This window comes from Pipra filicauda, unplaced genomic scaffold (genome assembly GCF_003945595.2).
Source record: "Pipra filicauda isolate LSUMZ 115617 unplaced genomic scaffold, ASM394559v2 scaffold246_size1145428_pilon, whole genome shotgun sequence".
NCBI lineage: Eukaryota > Metazoa > Chordata > Aves > Passeriformes > Pipridae > Pipra > Pipra filicauda.
Genome location: NW_024104361.1, coordinates 545,637 through 556,344, shown reverse-complemented (window position 1 = coordinate 556,344; position 10,708 = coordinate 545,637). Strand labels below are relative to the sequence as shown.

The following is a 10,708-nucleotide window of genomic DNA, read 5'->3' as shown; positions in this document are numbered from 1 at the left end:
CTCCTCCTCCTGCCTCGCTCCAGCAGCTCCACATCCTTCCTGTGCTGGAGCCCCAGACCTGGACACAGACGGGTGTCACCTGCGCAGAACAGAAAGGCAGAATTTGGGGGGGGGGGAGGGGGCGGGACCAACCTTTGAGTGGGCGGGGCCAGGACGGGGAGGCCACACCCCCGTCAGGGCCGGGGCGTGGCCAACATGAAGGGGGCGTGTCTAATCAGGAGTGGGCGTGATCAAGCTGTGAGGGGCGTGGCCAACCCGTTAGGTGGCGGGGCGGGGCTGTGCGGGGCTGGAGGCGGTGGCGGAGCCGTGCGAGATCCCTGTGAGTGCTGCGGGGACGGATGGAGGGATGCGTGGCTGGCTGGGTGGGTGGGTGGAGGAGCGGGCGGCTGGAGGGTGGGATGTGTCGTTTCCTGCTCCAGAAATTTCCTTTTTTTTTTTTTGTTATTTTTTTGCCAAACCCCGGCATTTCCGCCTCCCCCGCGCTCTCCTTTCTCTGCCCTGCCCTCCTGGGCGGGGGTTTCGCTGACGCCGCTCGGGGTCGGTGCCGATCGCTCCGTGGGTCCCGCTGCCCCTGCCGAGCGTCCTGCTGCCTTCCCGGCCCCTCTTCCAGAGCCGGGTGACGTTGTTGTGTCTTTATGAGTCATTTTGCTCAGCCCGGCTGACGTCGCGTTTAGTTTACGAGCCGCCCCGCACAGCCCAGGTGATGCCGTAGTAGTTTACAAGTCGTTTCGGAAAGCCCGGCGGTGTTACTACGAGTTTACACCTTGCTCTGCGGAGCCCCGCGGCGCTGCTGGTTTGCCGGCTGTTGGTTTTTTCGGAGCCTCTCATGAGCTCACTGAGGTTTCCTGCTCCTGCAAGGCCGAGGGCACGGGTTAATTATTAATTATGGGCGGAAATGTGGGTGCTGCTGGGGTGGAACCTACCATATCCAAGTCGCTTTTCCCAAGTCTTTCCATCCCCATGCTGAGCCAGTTCAGCTCACTCATGCAGCACTGGGGTGCTCAGGCCCCGGCACAGGTTGCACAGAGGAGCCGTGGCTGCCCCATCCCTGGAAGTGTCCAAGGCCAGGTCGGAGCAACCTGGTCTAGTGGAAGGTGTCCCTGCCTGTGGCAGGGGCTTTGGAATGAGGTGACTTTCCAAATCCCTTCCAACCCAAACCACTCTGTGATCCCATGATTTGGTGGGGCCAGAGGAGGATGGAGCCCACACACAGCAGCCTGTGGGCGGCAGTTTGTAACCCTGCTGTGATCACACCCTCGTGGGTGGTTGTTTTTGCAGCGTGCCAGCACAATGCACCCGGCACCCGGCAGTGTCCCCCCAGACCAGGAGCCCCTGATCGAGGAGCCCCTGGGGAACAGGTACAGCCGGCCCAGGCCAAGCGACCACTTCCATGGGACCTACGTTATCTTCTTCCTCCTGGGCATCGGGTCCCTCCTGCCCTGGAATTTTTTCATCACGGCAAAGCACTACTGGATGTACAAGCTGCAGAACTGCTCGGACAAAGCCGGCCCAGCGGGGCAGGCAGTGTCGGACCTGCGGGTGAGTGTCCGGCTTCCAAGGCAGGGAAAAAAAGCTGCTTCCCTTCCTAACTTGCTCTTTTTCTCCCTCCACCTCCCCAGAAGGTGAGTGAACATCTCCTGGGGTCTCACCTGCTGCAAATCAGAGGTAGAGGTTTATTTGGGGAGCACAGATAGTAGCGAGAGAGATGCTTAAAACCACTTTGGGGGGCTGTCTTCTACCTGCATTTGGAGTGGTAAGTTTTAAGGTGTGTCTAAAAAAATCGGGCTAAGGCTACCTTTCATAGGGCAATTTCTACAGTGCAAAGTAAAAACATCTTTGTGGTGGGTTGTTTTTTTGGTTGTCTTTTTTTTTTTTTTTGTCATTCAAGATCTGGCAGGTGTGACACGAATATCTCCTTGCAGCAATAAATATCTGGCTTCTGGCATATGGGGCGAGGAGCTTGTCACGGAGCAATTGATGAGACAGCCTTGGGGTGGCACGTTTATGGCCTCCCTCTTTCTCCCCAAAAAAGCTGCCTTTTCTTGCTCCTCCTGCCACAGCAGGATTACTTCCCTGTGGCTCCCTGGCAAAGCTATGGCTTTGTTTCTTGGTGGATGGAAAAAGTGTTGGAGTGTTGAGGCTGCATTCCATCCTCCTCCTGAGGCCGAGCTCGTTCAGGTGGTTTGGGCACTTTTTGTTTTCATATAAACACAGAGCCAGGTGCGACACCCACGTTTGCCCTCTGATTTCTCACCCCAGTACACCCACAGCTCTTTTAATTTTAATAATTATTAAGCCAGCTGCGTTTTTGATGAGGAGGAAGCAGAGTGCTCCTACCAGGATGCTGAAGTACAGGTCTGCTGGTGTAAATCGCAGCACTGAGCAGATTAAACCGATGGAGCCCAAGCCCCTGCACTGCCTAAGGACCAAAGCTGTCTGCCCCTGTGCTAGTGAGGGTGGTCAGGGAGGGGTGATGCGTGCACAGAGGGGGTGAAGTGTGCTCTGCCACCACATGGCATGGTGTTCTCCCACATTCCCTGCATCCCACCCCCTGTTCATTGCTTCTACATCACACTGGTCTGAGGCAATTCTTGAAAAAGCTGTTTTTAGGTAGGGTAAGTATCCCTAGGTGTCTTCTGGCAGAGCTGCATTCCTGGTCAGATCAGCCATTGCTTTGTTGAAAAGGTTTTTCTCCTCTTTCTCCATGGCCACGGGACGATGCTTTTTCCTCCCTCTTGTGAAAAGCAACGTGGCTTTTCCTGCAGTTGAGCCTGATGAAAATTAAACCAGTCAGCCCCATTTCTGCCCTGGGATGGTGAGTCCTGGGGCTGCAGCGGGAGGGTTTACCTGCCACAGAGCCTGATTCTGGAAAGGTGCCTCTCTTCCTGGCTCCAGCCTGCTCCTGTCTCCAAACCTGCTCACTGCTTCCAATTTCATGCTCTGTGCTCCAGGTAACACTCCAGTGCCTTCAGCCACCGTCATGGACCTGGACTCCTTTTCCAGCCTGGCAGGGGCCCAGCTGCCAAGTCCAGGCTGGAGCAGAATAAAAACTACTTTGCAAAAGCATCTTGTGACTAATTTGTCACCATGATGCTTTGTTCTTGTTTGGGTTTTTTTTTAAGGCAGTGTGCTTGGAGGTGCTGTAGTTAATATGAGCTTAAACACTGCCATTATGTGTCTCAGCTCCATGGCTGAGGGATAACACCTTCCCCCAGGAGAGGTGGAGCTGGGAGGAAGATGCCAGGTTTGCTTTGGGGTTTATTATTATTTGGGCTCAGCAGAAAGGGAGAAGAACTAGGTATAACCTGCACTGCCAAAAATGTGCTCTGAAAGTGTCTGTGATGAGTGGGAATATCCACACAGGGAGAAGAGTTACCACTGGAGATGGATTAAAACCAACGAGCGGGAGAGATGATTATGGAGCCTGATGTTTTCCATTGGTCCAGACAAGGATTAAATTTGCCACCCACCATTCTGTTGCTGCATTAAAAACATTTAATATTTGCCCAATTTTCTTCTCACTGCTGGTGTGAGCCCATTTGTTGGGAATGAATGAATGCTTCTTGGGGATGCTCAAAACGCAGCATCTCTGCTGGTTTACTTTGAGTACACTTCTGCTTGGTGCAAAATGTTACAAAGTTATTTTTCCTCCCCAAAAGCAAAGGAAAATTAACTTGGAAGTACGCATTGAATATCCCCTGGATGGCTTGGGGGTTTGTTTCAAGTAGGTTGGTAAATAAGCTGTAGCCAGCATTTTACTTTGTGTTTCCTCCTGTAATTCATCTTGGGGCTGTGGAGCTTTGAGCCTCCTGCTTGGCCAAACCGGTGCTGTAAGCACAGGCATTTGTGTCTGTCTATCTGGACCCTCTAGGAGTGATTATTACACTTCCTGTTGCTTACAGTGAACCTTCTGATAGGGAAGGATAGATGAATGTGCTTGTAAACTGATTAAAATGATACAAAGCTGTAAAAAAAATAATACAGCATGCAGAGAAAATGTGCCAAGTGCCTTCTCGTGCTTGGACATGATGGGCCCTGTCTCTGTAGCTGCATAACTGCAGAAAATGAAAGCCTATATGACAGGGATACGTAGGTCATCATCTTCTTTGTGATCCTTGTCCTACCTGCTTGCTGAGATTCCTGCAGAAAAAAATGGGATTAAGCACCTCGAGGGGAGGAGAGGGAGCAGGCACGCTTTGACACATAAAGTGGATTGAAAATGTAAGCATTTGGCTGCAATCTTGGCCAAGAAATCTCTCTCTCTGTGCTGTGGTTATTGCTTTCTGTGTTCCCAACCTGACCTCTGGGCTGGTGGGGATTCACTGGAGCTGCTGCCAACCTGCTCAGATGATGTACAAGTCCGTGGAGTTAATGGGCGTGGAGTCTGAATAGAGTTTCTCTACGGGTTTTATGTGTGCAGAGAGGGAGAATGGGAGGGAAAGTCATGTCCCTGTGTCCCTGCTCAGGCTGCTTTGGCATGAGCTTGTTCTCACATCTGGTGTCCTGGTTGTTCCCATCTTGGGCTTTCGAGGCAGTTGGCTAATCATAAATCAGGACACAAAAGCATTAATATTATTAAAGCCAGCCCTCAAGGACAAGAAAACACTCAGGGAGTTTCTCCAAAATGCTGGAGCCAGCAGGAGAAATCCAGCCCTCCTTAATTCAGGTGCTGCCCCATGGGGCCAGTGTGGTGGTATGGCAGGTATTTCCTTCACCTTTTTTCCTTCTGAATTTGTGTCCCTAATTTCCTGAAATAGCCCAGGGCTATGGGAAGATGAACTCCAGTATTCCCATGGCCTGTTGCCCTGAATAGTTTGCAACATGTGCTACAATGCAACGAGGTGGACACCTACACCATAACTCCCTATTTAGGACCTGAAATTCATGTGTTGTTCTTCCCCTCCCCACCCAGTCTTTTTTACTTTGTTTTTAATTTTTTTTCTCCTGGCAGGACTATTTTGAGAGCTACATCTCCATTGCTTCCACTGTGCCCTCGGTGCTGTGCCTGATTGGAAACTTCTTGCTTGTCAACAAGTAAGTGTTGCTCTGATCCTGGGTCCCCAAGCCGTGGCTCTCCCTGGCTTTGCTCCTGCTTTTCTCTGGCTTCAGTCTTGATTCTCAGCTCAGCCTGCCCTTCCCTCAGGGGGAGGCCACAGGGCATCCTGAGCTCAGCCTCCCTGTGCAGCCAAAATTCCCCCCCCACCTATGTTTGAGTTGCAGTCGGCTGAGATGAAGCAGGGTGAAGCACCTTGCTCCCCACCACAGCACCCAGGCCTGCACTTGGCTTGAGTAAATCAGTTCCTAATAAATTCCTTGGTTAATTGCTTGGAAACAAGTTTTCCCTCTTAAAAATACCCTTGTCACCAGGGGACCGGCTGACAGAAGCCATGCTCATTCAGGCAGGAGCGATGCCTTATCCTTGTCTTACCAGCCCCCTGAATTGGGTTAAGAAATGGACCATCTGCACCTTGTTGCAAGCTTGGCTTAAATCTACAAGGACCTCATCCCTTCATTTGTACCCTTCCTTAACCCAGATCAGGTTTCCAGGCATGTGTTTGTGTGCCTAATCTCCAGATCTCAGCTGCTGGACCTGCCTCTCTCCACCTCCTCATTGCTTTGTATTCCTCATCTCCCCCACCTCTCTTTATTTTCTTCCCTCCCTCTGGCGGCAGAGGAGTTGCTGTCCCCCCTGTTGCACCTTCATGTTGCAGTTTAAAGGCAGGAGCGTGCTGTCCCCCGTTGTCCCCAGGGTGCCTGCCAGCGTGCGGATCCTGTCCTCCCTCTTTGTCATGCTGGCCGTGTTCCTGGTGATCACGGTGCTGGTAAAGGTGGACACCTCAGCCTGGACCACCCCCTTCTTCGCCCTCACCGTGGGCTGCGTGGCCGTGGTCAGCAGTGCCTCCACTGTCTTCTCCAGCAGCATCTTCGGGCTCAGCAGCTGCTTCCCCATGAGGAACTTGCAGGCCCTGATCTCAGGTGGGTGATCCCCGGCCCTGCAGGGATGGTGCACTCGGGCTTCCCCCTGGTTTTCTCTCTGTCTCTCTCCTGCATCTGGGGTTTTGTCACACGGGGTTTATTTTAGAAACTTGGCTTTGCCTAATGATAAAGGGAAGTTGCTGAAGGAGAAACACGCTCGGTCACATGAGCTTTGGTTTCTGTAAATACCCATAAACTGACCCTAGATATTTGCTGGGTGCAGGGAGAAAGGGGGAAGGAGATGACATCCCTCTGCTTTGCTATTTCCAGCAGAGGGATCTTCAGCTTTGCCTTGTCCCCTCCTTTCTTTTTAGCATTTCCATGCATTTCCATGAGTGATGAGGGGCAGGTTGGGAGCTGTGAGTGATGAGCTCCCTGGAGCTTTGATAACATTATAAATGTGCTGTGGAACGGTTGACAAACCAAGAGGGGAAGGGGAAAAACTCAGGATGGAGAAATTTTTCCTGGGGCCACGACAGGAATGTTTTGATGAGTTTATCCCAGAGGGGGAAAGCACCACATTCCTGAGATGACATTCCTGCTGCTGGTGGCTTGAATTCCCATCTGCGGGAGTGCAGAAGGGAGGTGATAATGTGTGCGCCAGTGGAAAGATAGGTTTAGGCTTTGGAAAGGGTTTGTACTTTCTCTGCAGGACTTGGGACATGCAAGCTCAGCAGATTGGTCCCATCCTGACCCATGTGTGTGCTGTGGCTGTGTTGGAAGGGGATGCAGGATGGGACCCACAGACACCCGTGTTGCAGTGAGGTGTGGAAATGGAGAGGAGGTGATGTGTGCAGCTGCTCCCTGAGCCGGGTTTGGGGACCAGCATGAGGGGCAGGGGGTGAGCTCTGTCCCCCGGGGAGCTGTGCGTGTTGGAAGGTGTGAGTAAGAGGAGGATGCTGGTTCTGGGTTCCCCCTCCTGTTCTCTGTCCCTCACCTGTGCCCTCCTGGGTTGGTCTGGCTCAGTGCCAGCGCTGAGCTCCATCTGCTCCCACACACAGGCCAGGCCATGGGCGGCACCATCAGCGCCGTGGCCTCTGTGATAGACCTGGCAGCAGCAGCCGATGTCACCGACAGCGCCCTGGCCTATTTCCTCACTGCTGACATCTTCATCGTGGTCTGCATCATGGTGTACCTGCTGCTGCCCAGGCTCGAGTACTCCAGGTGTGTGCGCCCGCTGCCAGGGCATCCCGTGGGCACGGGAGGGTTTGCTGCTGTCAGTGCCGAGCAGGATTGCTGGGGGGATCCGTGGGATGCTCTCTGTGCTGATCCCTGTCCTGTCACCCCTCAGCATCCCAGTGGGAGCGCTCCGGCGCCTCCAGCCACGCTTCCCCATTTCACTGAAACCACAGACCGAAACTGGGTTTCTGGCTGAGTTTCTGCCAAGCTTTCTCAGGGGCACCAAGTGCTGATTCCGGGGCTCCCAAAATCTGTGGAGTCAGCTGAGAGCTGTGATCTGGAGGCAGCCAGCCAGGCCCCCACAGGGCATCCCTCTCTGCCACATCCTGCACTGTTGTATGTGACCCGTTGGTCTCGTTGGTGCTTGTAACCCTCAAAACCCCCTGCCCCCCAAATGCCTGCATCCCCTCTGTGAACCATCAAGGGTGTAATGGGATCCCCACAGTGAGGAAAAGGGGGTGTTGGGTTTCTGAGGGTTTCATCTCTCTGTGAGATGGTGGGAGCTAGAGGTGGGATGGAATCACTGGGTCCAGCGGGCATCCCTGCATCACCAGCTTCTCTCCTGCTCTCTCTCCAAATCTCAGTTTGTATTCCCCTCGCACACTGCCTAATAGCCTCTCTCCTTCTCTTTCTCCAGGTATTACCTGAGCAGCCAGAAGGAGAGCCCATCTCTGGCCACTGTGCCACCCGACAGCTCCGCGGAGGGCAAGGCAGAGCCGGGAGGCACCACAAATTCCTCCTTCCTCACAAAAAGCACTGGCATCCCCCCACTCCGCCCCATCCTGCAGAAGACCGCCCTCCTTGGCTTCTGCCTCTTCTACGTCTTCTTCATCTCCATCATCATCTTCCCTTCCCTCTCCTCCAACATTGAGTCAGTGAGCAAGGCCTCGGGAAGCCTGTGGAGCACCAAGTACTTTGTGCCACTCACCAGTTTCCTCCTGTACAACTTTGCCGACTGGTGTGGGAGGCAGATCACGGCCTGGATCCAGGTGCCTGGCCCCAAGAGCAAGTTGCTGCCCGCCCTCGTCCTCCTCAGAACCATCTTCCTCCCTCTCTTCATCCTCAGCAACTACCAGCCCCGCGCTCACATCCGGACAGTGCTGTTCAAGCAAGACGTCTACCCGGTGGTCTTCACGGCACTGCTGGGGCTGAGCAACGGCTACCTGGGGACACTGGTCATGGTCTACGGCCCCAAAATCGTGCCCAGAGAGCTGGCCGAGGCAGCAGGGGTGGTGATGACATTCTACCTCATGCTGGGGCTGGCTGTGGGGTCTGCCTGCGCCGTTTTCGTGGTCCACCTTGTGTAGAGAGGCAGCTGGGGCAGGAGGATTCCCTCAGTTTGTGGTGCTGCTGTTGGATATTCAGGGGATTTTTTTCCCCAAAAAAGTCAGGCATGCCATGGTTTTGAGGCAGGCTGCCTGTCTTGGGAGGGGGGTGGTTGCATCCAGGGGGATGCCTCTGCAAAGGGAAAGTCTCCCTTCTGGGAAGGGGTGTCCCCTGTGCTTGGGGACATCCCAGCGGACATGTCACTCTCCGGCTTAATGGAGCAAAGAGACCAAAAAAGGTTCATCCTTGCCAGGGAGCTCAGGGAAGCACCAGAGGCCCTCACCCCAGTGCCAGTGAGTGGCTTGTTGGGGCCACCACGCTGGTTTTAAGCTGAGCCCAGGACTTTTGGGGGCACCTTGGGTTTTGCTACCTCGCTGTTACAAGTTCAGCCCTGCAAGGGTTGGGTGGTCTCGGGGGGATCCCCCATCACTGAGCTGTGATGGTGGTGCTGAGCTAAAAGGGGTTTGAGCCCTGGAGCACCTTAAACCAACTCTGGGAGCAGATAGCAGCCGTGACAGGGATCAAGGCACCGTTTTGCACGGATTTCATACAGTCATTCAAAAAAAAAAAGACATATATAAGGGAAACCTTTCCACTTGGGACTCTTGCTTGCTTTAATCTTTTTCAGGTAAAATGTAATTGAGGGATCATCCACATCCCAGCAAGGTGCTATCAGTGCTGGAGCTGTATGTTGTGGCCAACCTGAGAGCATTTCTCCTGCTGTGACTGTGGGGTGGTGGTTGTGGACACCAATTTACCTGTCTGACCTCCAAGGAAAGTGAAATGCTGAGTGGTCCTACCCTGATGTTTCTAAGGTGGCTTTAGTCTGTGTTGAGAGAGGTCTATGGAAGGCAGGGAGAAGTATCAGAGGGGCTCTGGTGTGATGTTCTCAGCAGAAATCTGGTTAATTCATGTAGACAAACAGCATATGGTCTCCAGATGTTTTCAGAGGGGTGAGCTACTGTGACACCCCAAAATACAGACCACCCAAAGAGGACTGGCTTTTAAAGTGGCTTAAACTCCCATATGCTAGTGCAGCCTGACCTAAATCCAATTTATTGCATTTATTTTCTTAAATTGGCTGGATTTATGGTCTAGGAGAGGTGAACTGATAAGCAAAGGTGTGATGGCAGAGCTTTACATTGCAGTGATGCCTGAGGGGTGCTGTCTATGGAAAATACTTCCTTTAAGACTCGGTTATTAGCAGATGTTCCAGTAGTGGGATGTTCTCTCAGTATCTCCTGCTTGTAGTAGTGGTGGAGCTCCTGGTTGGGATTGCCAGGCATCTCCATGCTGGGCTGGATGTGGGGCTTTGCTGGGAGAACAACAGGATTTAGGGTGGTTATTGCTATGGGGTGACATGTAGGATTGGTGGACATTGGGTTTTTTTATTATAACCCTTTCCAGCATTTAGTTTGGGCCTGTTGGCAATACCCACACAGAGCTTTGCTTTATGGCTGATTTTTATTCAAACATAAAATCCAGACACAAGTGGAAAATGTACTGGGCATGTGGCAATGAGGAGCAGCTTTGTGGCACATGCCTGGGCACGTGTGGGCTCTTAATCCTGTCCCTTTGGTGGGTTTGGAGCCCTTCAGCCCCTACCACTTGGCCAGGGACTGCCCTGACCCAGGTGAAGGTCCATCCAAGGGCTGAGGGTAGGGATGCTGGGTGCTGCTCAGGGGGTCAGCGCTCCCATCGCCTCCCTGGGCACTGGAGTAATGCAGTAGTTGGTCAAAAAGCCCAAACCAACTTTGTGTTGGCAACCAAAAAGTCCCTTTGTGGCCTTTATGCGTTCCATGTGAGAGCCTGCCCTGTGCTCTGCTCTCCCCAGCTTGTATGTTTTCCTCCCATCCAAGGAATGATGAGATTCTGCTTGTTTTCTCACTGCTTTGCATTTCTGCTCCTCCTCTCCTTCGTGTTACAGACCAAATACCTCTTGAGGCAAAACTTAATTGTGTGGTACCGTTGCTAATAAAAATAATTCTTGATCCTGTGCAAGTGTTGGTGTCTGGAGTGATTTCTCTTGGAGATGCACTGATGCATGGAGTTTTAGCTGGCATTTTTCCTTCTGGTCATCCCTCTCTCCCAGCCTAGATTGCAAACTCTGAGAAATCACTGGCAAGGGCCAGGTGAAGGAGCTACAGAAGAATTCCTTTGAGAGCCTGGTTGTTCTAATTGAACATCTCCAAATGATGCACAGGTAGGTGTAGAGAGTATTCTCATG

The 10,708-nt window shown here is 52.8% G+C and overlaps 1 protein-coding gene across 1 annotated transcript; it reads left to right on the top strand.

Moving 5' to 3' along the window:
- Nucleotides 1–651: 651 nt before the first annotated feature.
- On the top strand, nucleotides 652–10,478 carry SLC29A3 (solute carrier family 29 member 3). Its single transcript, XM_039381906.1, has 6 exons — nucleotides 652–700; nucleotides 1,279–1,539; nucleotides 4,952–5,034; nucleotides 5,750–5,976; nucleotides 6,978–7,140; nucleotides 7,793–10,478. Exons 2-6 carry the CDS (start codon nucleotides 1,291–1,293, stop codon nucleotides 8,460–8,462), a joined length of 1,392 nt encoding a protein of 463 aa, XP_039237840.1. The 5' UTR covers nucleotides 652–700; nucleotides 1,279–1,290; the 3' UTR covers nucleotides 8,463–10,478.
- The last annotated feature ends 230 nt before the right edge of the window (nucleotides 10,479–10,708 follow it).